The 18,769-nt window shown below is 41.2% G+C and overlaps 1 protein-coding gene across 8 annotated transcripts in view; it reads left to right on the forward strand.

Annotated features, from left to right (window-relative positions):
- sulf1 (sulfatase 1) overlaps positions 1–18,769 on the forward strand; it is a 96,204-nt gene that overhangs the window by 56,618 nt on the left and 20,817 nt on the right. For 7 of the 8 annotated variants that reach the window (XM_053227986.1, XM_053227981.1, XM_053227985.1 and 4 more), the window contains 3 exons: positions 13,065–13,291; positions 14,615–14,854; positions 17,086–17,237. In XM_053227986.1, coding sequence (XP_053083961.1) covers positions 13,120–13,291; positions 14,615–14,854; positions 17,086–17,237 — 564 coding nt within the window. In that variant the 5' untranslated portion in view covers positions 13,065–13,119. Of the gene's footprint in view, positions 1–12,077; positions 12,589–13,064; positions 13,292–14,614; positions 14,855–17,085; positions 17,238–18,769 lie in introns of those variants that run through there. The other variant, XM_053227984.1, reaches the window with a different exon arrangement.

Consider the following 18,769-nt stretch of genomic DNA (forward strand, 5'->3'; position numbering starts at 1 on the left):
AGACAGCATGAGGCACTTTAGCTGCCTTTTTCCCCTTTATACTTCTGCTACAGGACACATCATTGGGGGTCTAGTGCTTTGTTTGGACCAGAATTCTGTTTGATCCATTTTGCTGTACATCTTCGTCTACCTTTCGGAGCAACGTGGAACCCACAGGTTTGTAGTTATGCAGTTTTCCGTGTGCATGCATGCACCAAAAAAAGAAGACCCAAGGGTGGTTTTAAAGGTACCTTTTGCCTGACTGGTGCGTGAATTTGCCAGAGGATGCATTTCCACTCACTGCTTGACTGACTGCTGTCCCATGCATGTCCCTCAGGACATCCACACACTAAGTGGCTGTATACCCCTAAAACATTGACCTGCAATTCATCAATAATCTCTGAGACCAACAATTAATTCCAACTTCCTGCACGACAATTTCTGCCCACCGTGCTAGGATTGGCTAGTAGTCTGACAACTGGACAGTTGAAAATAGAGACAAACATCCAGCAAAAAAAAGATTTGTTGAAATAAACTAGTATGTCTCCACTGTTTCTCGAGTTCATCAATACTGTTATGGTAGTCCAATCAGCAGACTTCGGTGAAGCAAAATAAGGCTCACCTATCCTTATTTATTTATCTGGTTAGTTAAAATAAATAATGTTCAGGCTTGCTTGACTGAATGCCATTTCGCACTCAGACTGAGCAAAAGTGGAAAAAAACATGAAGGTTTCCTTTTGATAGTTAAATGAACAGCCAGAGAAACAGACAGAGCAGAGTTTTCAGCCAAGTTTTGGGATCAGCGGTATTTATGCATGGCATGCTAGCAGACTTGGCTCTCCACATCTCATGTTTGCTCTTCTGGCACCAACACAATAAATGTGCATGAATGTTTGGCTGCGTGGTCCTTCCAAATGAATCATATGATTGAAAAGATCATACACCTCGATGGGGAGGCGGAGGTTTGAAACGCAGGTGTTGGAAAGCATTCGTGAGACGCTGAGAGTTAATTGAATTACAAATGGTGCGTTTGCACGCTTCAAGAAAGCCTCGCACGTTTATACCACTTGCGGTGGAAAGAAGGGCCAATCTCAGCGCAAATTATAGGCTCCGTCTCTGTCTTTCTCACTCACTCTTTCCCTTCTCGCCCGGTTTTGCTCTTGCGCTCTCTTTATTTTTCTTTCTTTTTTGCTTTCTCCCTCTCTGTTTATACACGTGTGTGTGTGTGTGTGTGTGTGAGAGAGAGAGAGAGAGAGAGAGAGAATACAGAGACAGGTTGAAAATCGTCCTTCTTTAAACGACTGTCATCTTCACCGTTATGCGCAGCAGTAAGAGCTCTAACCTGTGACAGATGAGCTCTGGGACAGTGGTTCTCCCAGTCCAGGTCTTTTCTCACATTTCCCACGACTCCTGTCTGCACACGTTCCACATTCTGGGAGTGCAGTGTTTCGCAGAGAGGCAGAAGCTCCACGGCTGGAGGCTGCTGACAGAGTTCTCACCCCTCCTCAACGGGGCACCGAGTGGAATTCCTGAAAGCTCCTAAATGCCCCCGAGAGCTTTGCAGATTTTTGGGGGGCTTTTACTTTTCAACGCTGTTGAGCTGTAGTGTGTTAAGTCAACATGTATGGAAAAAGTGGGCTGATTGTTCCACTCTAAAAACTTTACTAATGCCTCCCACTGCATTGGAGACCACTTATTGCTGGGACACTCTCTTTACAAGAAGGTATAGCTTCTAGTTTATATGACAGTCTTTATATAATTTGTAGTTTTGGATGAAATCACAGTTAAAAGTGGAACCAGGTGGAAAGTTTAATTCGGAGGTATAAGTATGTCTTCAACGTAATGATGTTAGTACAATAAACAGAGTAAAGTATAGGTATTATGGCAGGAGAGAAGTGCACTAAATTATAGCAGGTCTCTGCTTTAAACCATATTATATTATATAAGTTTCAGCAAGCACTCTGGCAGTCTCCATTGGTCAGGCCTGGTGTCTGTGCTGTATAGATTTGGAGTTTAAGCCCAATTTAATTAGACCCACCTCATTACAGTAGCACTCGTAATCCGTTTTCCCTTCGTAAACATGTGGTTTGGTGTTATTATTCCAAGCTTCATTCTGTAATCATTCAATCAGTCAAAAGCTCCCAAAGTCTCAATAACACAAACCACTTAGACAAGCGTGACGTGCTAACAAAGCCTTCGATTCCCGGCACCGCGTCGAGCAAATCCGTGGAACAAGTGGCCTGGGAGGCATGTTCATTAATCATTAATGGGTCTGCACGGGTCATTATGTGTGTAAACCGCCTCAGTGGAGTCTTCGTGCCCAGCCATGGGCGTGAGTAATGAGCCTGTGAGGCATGACAAAGCTCTGGAGATGTAAATGACTCGATTTCAGTTCCACCTAAAGCACCATGCCAGCGCTTTCTCGTTTTTTTTTTTTTTTTTTTTTTTGCTCCCACCAGTAAAAATAAAAGAGAGTAATGTCTGAAGCTTTTGCCATGTTTCTTGAACCAGAGTGCAAGAATCCTTATGAAATATAAGGATTATTGAAGTGGCAAAGTTGCTTTAGCTCAAACTCAAACCTTAAAGTGGCAGCCCGGCAGTCATGGTTTATTTATGAAGAACAATTACAATTACGTGGGTGGAAACTGCCGTTTGATATCGTCGTTTTATGGCACGTTGATGTCTCTTTGGACGCTTTTGACATGGAGACCAAAAAAAAAAGACCACAGTGTGTAAAAAGTCTTCATTTGGCAGCCCGTTGTGTGGTAGCGGGTAGGTTTCTGAGCTACAGAATGGAACTAAAGTAGCGCTGGAATATTTTAGGTTAGATGTTACTTTACATTGACATCTGGACAGAAATGTCATGTTTATGTTGAAGCTGCCTATATTTTCCTCAGAATGATTTATCTGTCATGTGGTGAGTTGGAACCGTTCATCATGGTAAATCTGTTTTGGGGAAAAAAAATAAATATTCATAACGAGACAAAGAAACTCTGTGTACGTATTCTTTATAGCAGCTGTAATGTTTCCTCAAAATTTCAACTTTTTGTCCCCCATTTCTTCCCCACTCCCAAAAGACCCCATAAAATTTTTTTACTGTGTCTGTTTTTCTGTTATTTGTCATTCACTTTTGATCAAAGGCTAAATCTTTTGACAAAGACCCTCTGCTGTTTTTATTAATTTTCCCTACTTTCTTCTTTCAAGATCTGTTTTTCTGTGCTTTCTTTATTAACTTAGTGCTTATAAAAGAGCCAGCGTCCTGGAAGCCTTTTAAACATGGCACAACTCGACCTCCCGCCTGAGAGAGAGCAAGGAGAAAGCCTTGCTTGAGCAGCAGCAGTTTGAGCTTGAAAAGGAAAAAGCCCAAGAAGAATCCTCCAGTAGGTTTCACTAGATGGTTGCCAGATTTGAACAGTTCCTTTGTGTTTTTGTTTTGTTTTGTTTTTTTTATTACCCTACCTGGCAACTTAAGTCTGTTGAAGTGCATATTAAACAGCATGGTAAGTACCTGAAAAATGCAGAAGGAGGCTGTTAACTCCGCTCAGCCTGGTGCACTCCCTTGCAGGTGGCCTGGACTCTCAGACCTCCTTGAGAGGAGTGTTAATCACTTCTAAGGTCTGGTTTATACTCGATGTGTGACTTTGTGTACACATGCACAAACAGCGGTAGTACAAGCATCATTGTTCGCTTACTCACCTGAGTGCTTTTTGTACATCTGGGTGATTAAAAAGTGATCACATGGTGCTAATTTCTGAAGAAATGCACAACCGATGTTTTTGTATATGCGTATACATCTATGTATATGATATGCATCGTTCAAAGCAAGTACACTTTATGGCTAAAAGTATGTGGACACCTGACCATTACACCCCTTTGTGCTTCTTGAATATACTGCTCCAAAACCATGGGCATCCATGTCCTCTTTCCTGCTGTAACACCCTCCAATCGTCAGGGAAGGCTTTTCACTAAATTTTGGAATGTGGCTGTGGGGATTTGTGGCCGGTCAGGCACTGATGTTGGGCGAGGAGGCCTGGGGTACAGTCAGTATTCCAGTTCATCCTGAAGGTGTTCAGTGGGGTTGAGGTCAGGGTTCTTGGCAGGCCACTCGAGTTTTTCCACTGCAACCTTGACAAATCATGTCTTCATGGAGCTCACTTTGTGCACAGGAGCAGTGTCCTGCTGGAACAGGGTTGGGCCCCTTAGTTCCAGTTAAGGGATATCTTAATGTTAAAGCATACAGAGACATTCTAGACAATTGTGTGCTTCCAACTCTGTGGCAACAGTTTGGAGAAGACCCACATATGGACGTGATGATCAGGTGTCAAGATACTTTTGACCATATCGTGTGTAGTCGAAGCTTAAAGCTAGGCTGAGGAGTAACAGAACTCCTACAGTCATGGAGCTGCTGTGGGCCAATATTCGTACCTCATACTGCTGTGGAACCTTTGCTGTAATGCTGTCAGTATCAGCTTGTGGGATTTCTGAGGCAATGGGGACCTCTTTTCTGTGGTTAATAATGGATTATGGAATATCATAAAACTCTCCAAGGTCACATTTTCCCTCTCTTCCCAGCCTGAGCTCTCAGACATGAAGACTAGCATAGACGACAAGGCTTATCTCGGGGATTAGTGTGGGGTTTTTGCTGGGTTTAAGAGTGTGAGAGGGCTCTGTGACTTGCGGCTCCCATGCAGTCGTATGGTTGCCAGGTGTCAATTTCAGCTGTGAAGATTTTGTAGGCGCTCATCTATCTGCTGGTGCTGTCTGGGTTTCCGGTGACTGGATACTCTGCCTTTATTTGGTGGGTGGCATGGCAAGGTGGCATGGCTCCTAACTGAGTCAGTCCCTCCCTTTACTTCATCACTTCATACCTCAGATGAAAGTTTATAATCTTTCGAGACATTTTGCCCAGTTCCAGGTGCCTTGACTTGATTACTAGACTTTCAAAATGTCTAAAAGACATTTTAGCAGTGTATCGCAATGTAACCCTTGAAACTAGAGGAGCTTCTTGTGTGTTTTAATAATTTTCCTCTTAGTACATTCCTCTAGACACACACTCACAGTTCCCAGCAGACCACCTGGTGCCACAGTAAGCAAGACTTTGAAGTCTCAGAGTTGGATTAATTTAATCACATATTTACCAGCATTTATAATTAATGAAAGGTCCCCTGCCAGGTCAGTTGACTACAAAGCTTCAATACACCCTCTCTGTTTCAGTCAGGGATTAGTTTTGGGCCCGTTCTCATTGTTTCCCCCGAATATTACTCAGTGCCATTCCTCACAAACCACATCATCAATGTATTAAAATTGGTGACTGTAATAAAATCTGAGCCTTTGTTATCCATGCCCCCATGCTGCTCCATGTAATCAGTAAAAGCTAACAGCTTTGAGCTAAATATAGATTGTTTTATAATTATTGCACTGTGCAGGTTAGGTTGAGCATCTAGTGTTGTCCATATGTACCTTTTCATTTTTAAGCTAAAAACTAATCACAAGATCGTATTTTTTTCTCTGTGGGTTGTGAGAACCTAAGATCCTGGGTACGTATGTCATGTTCACTCTTAGAATTTATAATTCTCTATGTTGAGTTGATCTACAAGGCTGACACAGTCATCCCACTAGGGCTTTGGAAAGTCACCATCAAGTTAAAGCCCCCAGATCTTCACCAACAGGACTAGTGGCAGGGACCAAATCTACCTCAAAATGATTGAGACTTTCCAACTTTTTGGGTGTGATTATATTTTGGATCTCCTTCAATTCCCAATTCTTACTTTCTTTTTTTTTTTTTTTTTTTTTTTTTTTTTTTTTTTTTTTTTTTTTACCACCCAGTACTATAGAATATTATTATATTCTTAAGGTCACCCCTAGCATGGAATTCTGGACTTAATTTAGTTTTGTATGAATGCACAAGAATCACTTGCCTTTACATAATTATGTGAGTTTTATTAAGAGGGGTTTATTTAAAGGGCTGGTGTTTCATCTTTTAAGCATGTGGAAATGACTGTCTGGGTCGCTCTGCAGAGGTGTGTGGTATGTCATTAGTGAAAGTCAGTGTGTCTACTGTGTGGGCATTCTCTCCACAGTGATTAAGTCAAATGACCCAGCGAATCAGGAACAAAGTGAAACCACTTCAGTGGGCCAGTGCATTCCTCCTCTCACCACGTAATCAGTGCTTAAACCCACCAGCAAAAAAAAAAAAAGCTGCTCACAGAGCTCTGCTTCAGAAAATGAGTACATTTGGACATTCTATATGTTGGATATCTAGGTTAGATTCTTTCAAGGCTTGTGTGGTTTATAGGCCCATTTCTTTGCTGGTTTAGATGGTGTTTGCAAAGAGTGGTCACAGAACCATCCTGAATTTGACTCATTTCTTGCCCGTACTCTAGGTTTTTATGGCTTTAACATTGTTTTATTCCTTCACATTTTTAAGGTCAGCCATAGCAACATAGTGTTACTAGGGCTGTGTGTGTGGACAGAGCACTCGTTGACGGAGGCTCTATGTGCTTGCGGTGTGTTCTGGCCACAGGCCTGCTTGGCATGGTGGGATTTCACACACTGCGCTGCTCAGTGTGCGCGTCCGCCACCGCCAGATCCTGGCCCATTACAAAAATGTTTGCGAAACCCAAACCTCACCATACTCCGCTTCTGCGGATCGGCGGCCACCGCGCCCCTGGTGGGAATAATCAGCATACAGATGCATGCATGCATGCAGCCCTTTATACCCCGCTAAACACACACACACCCTCTTATATACCTCCATCCCCCAGAAGACTGAGTCAGCACTTTCACTAGCTTCAGTTCAGTTCACTTGCTTTAGGTTCATCTCTACCTGTTCTCTACTGAGAAATAAAAAAAAATTGCCAAATTGTGACCTGTAGACAAAGATACCAAGCAAGTTGAGGGTACAACTGGAGATTTGGTTGCTCTTGATGCTTCCTACTTTTATGAATTGCTGCCTGTTGGTTTGCTTGGGATTGGCGTTATCTTGGTGACCCTTACGTTCGTGAATTGCTGTCTCTTGGGTTGCTTGGGATTGGCGTTATCTTCTCCTAGTCAAGAATTGCTCTTGCTTAAACAATGATGATCAAATCAGGCTTCTTTCTATCTGTAATACTGTAATCCAGAGTTCTCCAATTTAAAAAATCAAAGGAGGTGAGTTTTAATGTTGATATTAACTGGTAGACGCCTGCACTGAAAACAGATGTGAGGGAAGTATGAGCTGCATGGACGTGGCAGGATAAAACAGTGTGGTTTGGTCAGATTCTGCAAGCGATCCTGATGCAAGTTGCTGTGGGCCGCCAATGGACAAAAAAAGAGGAAATGTGTTGCACAAAAGGATTTTGATGGATGAAGTGAAAACCCCAGGTTTTCAATTGGTTGCATCAGTCTGGTGGCGCAAGCCAAAGGGAATAAAAGGGCCTGTTATACAACTGCACTAAGTAGGTGGTGAAAGAGGGATTTTCCTTACGGTAAATAGGGGAACTCAGAGCTGTTACATTTACATGTGCTTTATGGGTAATCCCATTATGGCTTAATAATACCAGGTTTGTTGCATTGTAAGACAGATCCTATTTATGCTGAAAGGTCTGCAAAAAAAAACAAAAAAAACAATGTGAATTAACATTGCTCCAGTTATGAATATAGTGGTTTGTTCACAGGCCCATTAAGTGCTGATTGTGGATTTGCATCTTCATTTAACAGTTTGTAGATTTTTAAACTAGAGTTGCTTAGCTTTTCCAAAAAGGACACATATGAGGCATTGATAGTTTCAGCAGGCTGAAGTTTGTTTGGGGAAAGGGAAAGCCTAGTGGTATTTTCATTGCAATTGCAATTTGCCTCACAGCAACAGATGGCAATAAAAATTATAAACTGATCCTTTAAGTCAATCTGATGGTGCTGAACGAGTCATTTACCCTTTTTTTGTTAGGCCAGATGACTAAATTATAGTCCTCCTTCAAAGATTAGTGCACTTGGAGAAAATGTTCCCCATCAGGACACTCCTTTTATTTTCACCCTCAGCTGTGTTAGCCAGTGAACTCTGATATGCATTACATACTTTAGACCCAGGGGACTGTGGGTTGGATTAGCTTGCCTACATTGTAGCTGCATCATCGTTTCGGCCTGCGCCTGCCAAGGCACTCTTTGCTATTGTCTCATAAATCTACATGGCCAAAAACACAGCTGCATTGCTGAGCAGAAGCCTTCATTACTTGGTGTACCATTGTTTATACAGACAGGACAGGGGGGGAAAAAAAGGGATACAGCATAATGATGGAAGTAAAGATTGTGGATTGTGGTGAAGGACCCTTGGTCTGTCTTTCCATTAATCTGAAAATTACTCCCATTTTCACCGGGGGCTCTTTTTGGCAGCTGTGCATCAGGATGAAAGCTGACATAGTGGCCTTTTTGTTTTTCTCCTTTGAACCTTCAAGACTATTTTTTCTCCCCTTTATCCCCAATATTATTCTCTGAGCTTAGCTCTGATTAATACAGTAGAGGCTAATTTACCGGGTCATTTGGTCTAATCCCTAAAAACAATAACTGGTGAGAGATGATGCTCTTTTTGCTGGTCGGCTGTCGTCCAGAAGAAAGTATTGCTCTGTATGGCAGGGAGGCCCACAAAAAGTGGCAGTACAAAACAGATGTGCCTGGCAAATGAGCTTGCAAAAGAAAAAAACAGAAGCTGATGACTTTCGATGGTCTTTAATTTATTTGGCAAAGTGCGTAGTGTATCATAGTTTGCACTATTGTCTGGGGTCTTGTTGTGGTTGTCATAATTGTATTGTATTTATCAAAGCTGTTTATTTGTAAATGACTTAAAGCTATCCTGAAACTAAACTTCATTCAGACTCCTCTGTGTGCTTGTGTTCCTCACCCATTCATGCACCTCTCCATTTGTGTCCATCCTTCAGAACAGCACAGTCCACAGGATTCCTGACTGGCATATTCATTACAGCCTTTGGAGCGTGTGCTCTTTAGTCCTCGCCCCAGGCAAGCACAGCCGCCCGGCTGCTTCTCAGACGTCCACCGATCTATGCAGCCACTCTCCTGGAGCAGCGACTTGTTCGAGAACAAAATAGTGGTTGTTTGTAGGGCTACTTTAAAGCTCTGGCACCTAGTTGCACTTGTACCTTATACTGCAGCACAATTGCTTGCACAATGGTTTCTCATGAGCCAGTGCAGGCTGCCAGTTCTTCAGCAGGACGTTTCATCAATAAACATGAACATTAAAATAGCTGCATGCCAGGCCTGTGCTATTTTGGCCGGAGTGGAATAGTGGAAGGCCAGCAGCAGTGGTCTGCTGCTTTGTTTCCTTCTGCTCATGGAAAGCGGTAAAGTGGACGACTGCACTCGCCTGAAAGCTCTGAGGCGGCCAAGCACTTTTCTTAAGTGGCGGGTTAGCGCAGAACTCGTATCGGCACATGCCTGAGAGGAGCCTCTGACTATCACCAGGCCTGTTGGCTCAGACCCATTTTTGAGTAATGGGGGTAATTAAAACCAAGCTGTAATTCCTGACCTTTCAGAGCTGAAAATAGAAGTGCTATTTCATGCTAACCATTTTCTAAAATTGCAGTTCTCTCGTTTAATTTCAGTCAATCTGTTTGATTTGTGGTATACTGGTGTGGTAATTCTGCTGAATGGCAGGAGGCTGTTTAGGTGCTAAATAGCTGGTTCATCATAAAACAAACCACATCATTTGGGATCACATCACACAAGAAGTTTGAATGTAGGTGTAGTGCTGGTGATTTGTTTTAAACGCAGCACTGTCAGTGTTGGTCTGTGAATTCTGGCTCTGACAGTCCCTCAGTCTCAGCCACATCACTTTGCTTGTGCAGTTATTATTTTTGTTTGTATGCAAAATTTTCTGACAAATTTTAATTTTCTACCAGTTCTATTTCCCAAAATATAAACAAACCAGTAGCCCAGTGGCGTGCACGGGGTGGCGCCGCGGGGGCTCAAGCTCCTGACCCTTCTGTCTCAAAATGTAAATGTGCCCATCTGGTCATAGTAAATAATAATAATAATAATAATAATAAATAACAGCACATTTCTACCATTGCCACTACCAATAATAATAAATACAAAATAAAATATTATTAACAAACTTGTAATGAATAGTTCAAAGGTGCGTGATAATGAGGTTATTGGTGGATGCATTAGGCGGCGGCGGGGTGGAGCGGTAGGCAGAGGTTCCTTTACAGTGCCACGCAACAGTCTCTTAACCGCAAGTCTTCAAGTTACTTCACGAGCCGCAGGTAACATGGAAAATTTAAATTTATGCTACCATGCTATTGTAAATATGGTGAATGCGGCAGCTTACGAGTTATGCTTAATTATAATAAAATTATAACTCGAAGAGATGGTCAGACGATTCAGAGGAAAGGATAATAGTTCAACTGGCATTATCCTCAGAGCCTTACAGTCTAACAGTAGCCAAATGGTCAAAAGGAGTAGATCCTGGTGATTTTGAACTTGTGAGAACAGTTAGCAAGTTCTGTGGGGTTGAGGAAGAAAAGGTCTTCACAGAACTTAGTGTTTCATGCATCCTACTCCTTCCCCAAAAGCAATGTCCAGGAAATGCTCAAGTGCCTAAAAGACATTGAGATTCAGACAGTTTTCCCCTCTTTCTCAACTCCTTAAAATATATGCACATCACCTGTCTCCACATCTACAGTCCAATGGTCATTTTCAAAGTTAAAACTTGTGAAGACTTCGAAGACTAATGAAGAGTAATGTAATGAAGAGAGGCTCTCTGACCTACTGCTACTCTCAGTTGAGTGTGACATTCCAATTACCCATGAGCAAGTCATTAAAATATTTAAAAACACCAGAGAGACGAGTACTGCTCTAAGTACAGGCGATTTATTTATTTATTTATTTTATTTAAATACTGTAAAAAAATATATATATATTTGGTTATGTACGTTAAAGTAATATATATATATATATATATATATATATATATATATATATATATATATATATATATATATATATATAAAATATATGAGTGACACTATATATATATATATATATATATATATATATATATATATATATATATATATATATATATATATATATATAATATGACTTTTTTGGACGCCTGTTTCTATCTGCATTTGTACCTGCTGAATAACATTCATATAAATGTGTAATATGCACATGTATGTGTGTGATAATGCAAATGTGTGATAAGAGAAGGTGGACAGTCTGATGGTTGTTTCAAACCTGGATACTATAGATTTGTAACTAATAGCAGCTGCTGTAGTCATAAAGACTGTCCTGTGCTCATCCCAGGACCCCAGGATGGGTTCCCTTTTCTGTCTGGTTTCTCTCAAGATTGCGTCTTCATATCGTCTCAGGGAGACTTTCCTCACAAGTGTCTCCTCATCACTGTTTGCTCATTAGATCTAAAGCTACATCTGGATTTCTGTAAAGCTGTTGTTAAAAGTGCTAAACAAATCAAATTGAATTGCCCTGGGTGTAGGCATGTGTGTGAAATCTGGTGTCTGAACCCTGTTACCCATCCACTAGGGGTTTGTACAAATAGTGCCAGTGTTTGCACAGCACTGCAGGGAAGACTTGGCCGGCTGGCTCTCGTGCTGCCTGTCACAAACCCTCGCTGTCCAAAAAAGCACTTAAAGGTCCATCTGAGAAACTGCTTATCAGCAGCCGTGATTTTTACATGTTTAACGTGAATGTGTGTTTTTTTTTTTTTTTTATGTTGTGTGCAATCCGTGATCTGCTAAATACAAATGAAGCATATCTCACACACTATTCGTAGTAGGTTCTTTGTGACACTATTTAATGTTTGACATTCAGTAAGTGTGTGAATGTTATTGGGAAGATTTGTGTACAGTGATGATGAAAACGCAGGTGCATATTTGTTTCAGTCCTATTTGTTTCAGTTCATCGATTCCAGACACAAAGATCGGCCATCAGGCAATCTGGTGCCCCTGGAGACATGCACAGTAATGACTTTCATGGTCAAATGTATGCGTCAGTCATATATGCACTTTTTTTTGCACCGTAAATTTTGGTCTAATTAGGTTGGAAAGGATTCATTTTCAAAAAAATTCTAATTAGTTTGAAAGGATCCCCTGGCGCATGTGTAAAACTGTCTCCCAAGGCGCAAAAACTTCTCACATGGCGAAATGTGGCCAGCGGGACAGGCTTTGTCATTTTCAGTGATGCGTAGCCCCCCCCACACACACACATACTCACACACACACACACACGCAGTAGAGAGGTTAATGTAGCGGAACTTTCGCCTCCCTGTCCTCCCTCTCCTCCCTCTCCTGGGACCCTCATTCCCCACCAGCCATCCTGCAGGGGTCATCACACTCAGATCATGATTGACACCTCGGCGCTAAACCCTGATTGGCTTCATGCCGTTGTCACCGGCCAGTGGGAAAGCTTCTGTGAGTGGATCTCAATGGGACAGACAGGGAGAGAAAGAAAGAGAGAGAGAAACTGTGAGAGAATACTGGTTTGTCAGCACACACAGGAAGCGAATGCACTGCCCTCAGGTCTCTCCGGTTTTTGATTGTGTGTGTATGGAGTTGAGGAGAAAGGAAAAATTATGAGAGCAGGATAAACACTTTGCAGGTAGGATTTAAAAGATTATATCAAGTTTTGACTTGTGCATTTGCTGACAGCTAGTAGCTCTGAGTAAAATCATTTTGATGAAAGATGATGTTGCAAACATACAGCAAATACCTATGAATGCATTGTATGTAGCACGCATTTATCAGGATATTTTGCTGGAAACTTTAAGTGGTGAATTTGATGCGACAGATGTTTCTGTAAAATCTTTGCTTCTTTTGGTTTGTGGATCCTGACTATACAGAGATGACATTAAGTTTAAGAGCCTCTGTAAATGATTTATCAGGTGTGAGCATGTTTAAATATTTAGCCACATATCTGGAACAGTCATTTAGGTTTTTTCTTTTTTTGTCTCAGTCTTTAAGACCTATTCCATTTCTCTTAGCCAAAGTAACATTTGCTTTTACCACAGTTTTCCACAAGTTTTTACATATTAGATGCACTTATGTTGTGACACGCCATTTCTTCCTTTCTTTCAGATTGGCTTGTGAAAAGCTCCATAGTGCAGCAGCGTCATCCTCTCTGTCTTCCATCATGAAGCCCGTGTGCCTGGCATGGCTGTTGGCCTTTGCCCTGGCCTCTCCACTGTCCTGCTCGGCCTCCACCACACGGAGTCAGAGCCTTCGGGGCCGAGTGCAGCGAGACCGCCGCAACATACGCCCCAACATCATCCTCATCCTGACCGATGACCAGGACGTAGAGCTGGGTGAGCACATTTCCTCTAGAAGAAGGTTCATAAACGGGGCAAAAAGTTTCATGCCTAATAATCTGCAGTTGAAATGGACAAACTTCATGAATGCACCTCAATGTAAATTTTAAAAAATGTAATAAATTAGTGCAAAGATGAATGCTTTCCCCTGTTGAACTGTATAATCAGTTAAACAGAAAATTTATTATAATAATAATAAGTTGTTGTTAAAATTATTATTATAATTCAGTTCAGAGTGCTTTACAGTGTAATGAAAAAAAAATGAAGATGCAAAAGGTAAAAAAAAATGGTAAAATAAGTAAATAATAATGAAATAATTGCAGTGACAGAAAGAAAAAAAAGTCAAAAATAAAAATATAGATAGAATAAAAATACAATAATTGCAAGCTATATAAAAGTAATGTAAACTTTTGAATCTGAATGACATGCAAAAAAATAATTGAGGAAATTTCATGTTAGAGATTTTTACTTGATTTAAAAATGATTGTGAAGTGAAAGGTTTGACATTAGGCATCTAAGAAACATTGGGTCATGATTTCTTTCCACAGTCTGTTCAATATGGACATTTGGAATATGTTTAGCTATTTTTAAAAATTCAGAAACTTGTTAAAGCCCCAAGCTGAACTGCTGTTAGCTACCTGTTACACTGGGAAGTTGTTTGTGCTTCTTGTTCCTATGGTAACGCTTATACTAGTTCCATGCTATTAAATTTGTTTTGTGTGAATGTAAACAGAGATTTTTAACATGGTGTCGGGTTTAGGGAGAAGATAAACAGTTCCTTCAAAATTTGCAAAACCATAGCGACTGTGGTCCAGAGCCATGAAACTCTGCTTATGACTCAGAAAGTCTAAAGATTAATTTAATATACAGTTATAGAGAACTTCATTTCAACACTTTGTCCTCTTTCTACTAAACACACTTGTTTTTATGCAAGTTCTCCATTACTAACGTGAGCCAGCCAGGAAAAATTGATTTAGCATTCAGCGTTAGAGTGTTTCTAGCCAGCGTGACTCAGCAGTCGAGTCGTTCTCTGGTTTGTGCCAACACAACTGCAGTATGTCAGACACAATCTGGGAACCTAACTGTCGTCACTTTGACCATATAACACTCAGCAAGCTTCACTCTCAGTGTGTCGCATTAAAGGCCCTTCCAGCCATTCTGCATCTTAACCTTCCAACTGGAAATGGGCTTCTCTGAGAACCTTGACGCTCCTAATCACACAATCACTTCAGTGTCTCGAAGCACGAAAGGTTCTCTGTGTTTATTATAAGCTGTATAAATATCGGGATCATTTTGTTTTTTTTTACTTGTTTCTTCCAGGCTCATTGCAGGTGATGAATAAAACTCGTAGAATCATGGAGGAAGGTGGCACAATGTTCACTAACGCCTTTGTGACGACGCCCATGTGCTGCCCGTCCCGCTCGTCCATGCTGACGGGGAAGTACGTTCACAACCACAACACATACACCAACAACGAGAACTGCTCCTCTCCGTCATGGCAGGTACAGCATGAGCCTCGCTCCTTCGCTGTCTACCTCAACAACACAGGTTACAGGACAGGTACGAATATCACCATCCTGCACTTAAATTCCAGTTATGCTGAATAGTTATATTTCTCTGCTATAATCGTATACTGTATTTGATAGTGTGCATATTTTTGTTATGCCGCAGCACTGTTGCGTTCTCCATGCTGATTGGTCAGAATGTGTTGATTAATTTTCTATAACAGCATCTCTGCCAGTAGTTACATAATATAGTAGTTCAGATCAGAGGTTTATATTAATACATTATCGTTTCTATAGTAACAGCTCATTCACAGGTACATGGATAGCGGGTGCTTCATGCAATCTAAGGTGGCATAATAAGCAGTGTTAAAAATGTATGGAAGGAGTCTCCAGTATCAGCGCTTCAGGACAGAGGGAACGACTGTTGATAGATGCTATAATGTAAAACAACAGGAACTAATTTATTTCCTGGATGTTCCACAACAATAAACGTAACTAGAAACGGATAAAACGTATGACATGTTATTCTTTAATTAATAAAAGTTGGGATCATTGGCCAATTGATATGAAGGTATGAAGAGGAATAAAACACTCTGAGACATGTTGTTATAGGAAAACAATCAGCTTGGGGGGTTTTAAGAGTAACTCCACCTCCAGACCAGTCGTGGATTATTTTCATATAACTGCATGCCCCCAAGTGCTTTATTCCTTACTTATTTCTGACAATCACATGGTTTCATGGTTCGTGAAAAAAAAAGTTAATTGAATAGGCAATTTAGGCAATGTTTTTATAGTGTTTATTTTTATTTTAGTGCTATTTATTTTTTAAACCTGAGCAGAAGGACTATATGTTATCGATGCTTAGATAAATTCGTCATGTTTCTTAGATATGGCCAATATCAGTACATCAATAACGCTCACTCCTTTTTCAGGGTTAAAAAAAAAATCATGTTCATGTTAAATAAAATTGTTGTTAAATGTAGTGTTTTACTTTCTGTTTGCGCTTAAATATTGTGCTATACTTTATGTCATTGAAATATACTGTGATGTGAGATTTTTGCCGTGTCATCCCACCCTACTGTGATTTGGCATTTCTTGCTATTGGCATCTAACTGACTTTTAATTTGAAAGATGTTCTGTGCCTCATACCAAGTGCGAAATACACTGTATTAGCAATAGTTTATGGACACCTCGCCATCACACCCATATGTGCTTGTTGAAAATCCCATTCCAGATTTAATCCCCTTTTGCTGTAATAATAACCTGCACTCTTCTGGGAAGGCTTTCCACTAGACTTTTGAGCGTGGCTGTGGGGATTTATGCGAGCACCCACAAGAGCATTAGTGAGGTCAGGTACTGATGTTGGGTGAGGAGGTCTGGAGAACAGTCAGCGTTCCAGTTCATCCCAAAGGCATTCAGTGGGGTTGAGGTCAGGGCTCTGTGCAGGACACTCAAGGTCTTCCATTCCAGCCTGCATGGAGCTCGCTTTGTGCACACGAGCAGTGTCATGGTGGAATAGGTTTGGGCCTCTTAGTTTCAGTCAAGGGAAATTGTAATGCTACAGCATACAAAGACATTCTAGACAATTCTGTGCCACAGTCAAGTGTCCACATACTTTTGGGCCATATATTTTATGTTGAATATTATGAGGATCTTTAGCTGTTGGTCCCTGCTGCGAGGAGTCAGTGATTATTCTGAAATTTATTATACATTTGTAAATGTTCTCTATAACTTTAAGGTATTTCAGACCCCCATCAGTAAAATCCCAGTGACGTGTCAGTTCACATTCATTCCAAAGGACAAATTTCTCATACTCTTTGCACTTTGTGAGCTAAAGCTAGCCTAAACCTCATCGAGCACCCAGTGACCTGCCCATGAGTGAAACTGAATCATGTTTATCAATGCAGTGCTTTTAATAAATGCCTCTGCTTTCTTTTGAACCTATAAAAAGATGAATGAAATTTTTAAATCTAGTAACAGTGAATATTAGTCTGCAGTTAACTTATTACACAGGCTGGCTGCTTGCCCAGCTCTTGGGAGTTTTAATTTGGCTTTAAAAAAAAAAAAAAAAGAGCTGGAGACTGAAGGACCATGTAAGCAGACTTTTAAAAGCAGTGCACTCCTGGATATCATTAAAATGGAGGCATTGAGAAATTGAGCTCTCAATCACTGCCTTTTCTTTTGAACCTGTAAGAAGATGAATGAAACTTCTAATCTAGTAAGTAACAAAAATACACGGTAATGATAGTTTTGGCGTTTGACGGCTTGTGTCTTGGTTTCTTGCAGCTTTCTTCGGGAAATACCTCAACGAGTACAACGGCAGCTACATTCCTCCTGGGTGGCGCGAGTGGGTGGGGCTCATCAAAAATTCCCGCTTCTATAATTACACAGTCTGTAGGAACGGCTACAAGGAGAAGCACGGAGCGGACTATGCCAAGGTATGTGCCGGCTGGTTTCAGTTCACAGCTTTGTCGCAGTCACGTTGCAGGGATACATAATCCCATCACCCCCGTTGTTTTTACTTCATGCCCAATTGTAAGGTCTGCTTTCGACTAATTACAGGGTTTGCTTGGTCGTAATCCCAGGTTGATCTAAACTGCTTGGAATCTGATTAAATTAAAGGGAATGTTCTGAGCTGTAGCGGCATCTCATTTGTGCGACACGTCTCATATTTTCAAATGTTTCCCCACCAAGACTCGGAGTGGAAATGGCCTTGGGGCAAAGCTTTATTGGGTTTTAATTTGTTGGGCTTTTTTTCTGTGATTCTTAGAAGATATGGGTGCCATTTAGATTATAGCAAAGCAAATCTGCATGGCACCAGTAATTATGGGCAAAGCAAAAAAAAATCTCAATGAAATTAAGGACTAAATTTAAGGAATGTACCTGAAGGGAGCTGACGGGAATGGATCTTCCCAAACCCATTATTTACCAATGTCATCCAAAGTAGTACAGATTTCCCTGTGTGGAATTTGAGCTGAGGTTTCTTGGTTTTGACTTTATGAGCATGTCTGATGGGTAAATAAATGTTTGGCCTGGTGCTTGGATGGCAACGACTTGCTTGTTTAGTTAGACCAAGGTGTTAAGTTACCCTCAAGCTGCGAGGTGGCTGAGGCCGGAGGTTCCTGCACTGAGCTCTGGAGAACACTCTGTGGCTTAGTGGTTCAGGGGAACATTTTAATCTGTTCCAGCATAGATGTCCAGACTTCGCAGAAGCAGCTGGAATATTGCGGCTCTCAGCTTCAAAGCATCATTTAAATGTTGCTTTTAGAGATCTTCAGACCTTTGGACAAACCACATCAGCCACAATATGTCAAAACAAATATTGTTTTTCAGATAGACTTTTCCTGTTAGATAAGGCGAGGTATGAATACATTCATATTAATTTACATGACAAGCTCAAATCCAGTGAATTGTTGGATTGCTTTCTGAGATTGATGAGTTAGTCCTAGTGTTCACACGGTCTTGAGATGAACCAAATGATATTTATGTCTGGTTCACATCCGTCCTGAAATGCATTACTCAAGTCTAATTCATCTGAGAAATCCAAAAGCAAGTGAGAGAGCACCAAGATGTCGTCAGACCTAACTCTCATGATGATGTGCATGACTCATTTGTGTAAGTCAGTTGCTGTAAATTCTGGCCTGCAGGGATGCTGCAGCTGAACCGAAAACTACACAATGTTTTTATTTTCTGTGGTGAAGTCAAGAAAGGCATTTAAGAGGCTTTTAGGTAACTCCCATACCAGCCACTGTTTGTGGAAGCAGAAGCAGGGGCCTTGTGGCTGTAGCATAACTAGTACAAGGACTAAACCTTAACACCAGACCACGAGGTCCCCTCAACCTTCAGAGACCTCATAGACATTCCAGTGTCAGCCTCAAAGCTGGGAGAGAAAGACCTCACTGTTGTCAAAACACTGTGCCAGCAGGGAGCCTTGACCCCCCTCTGCACTACCGACTGTTGGTGTTAACAC

This window comes from Pangasianodon hypophthalmus, chromosome 22, assembly GCF_027358585.1.
Source record: "Pangasianodon hypophthalmus isolate fPanHyp1 chromosome 22, fPanHyp1.pri, whole genome shotgun sequence".
Taxonomy (NCBI): Eukaryota; Metazoa; Chordata; class Actinopteri; order Siluriformes; family Pangasiidae; genus Pangasianodon; species Pangasianodon hypophthalmus.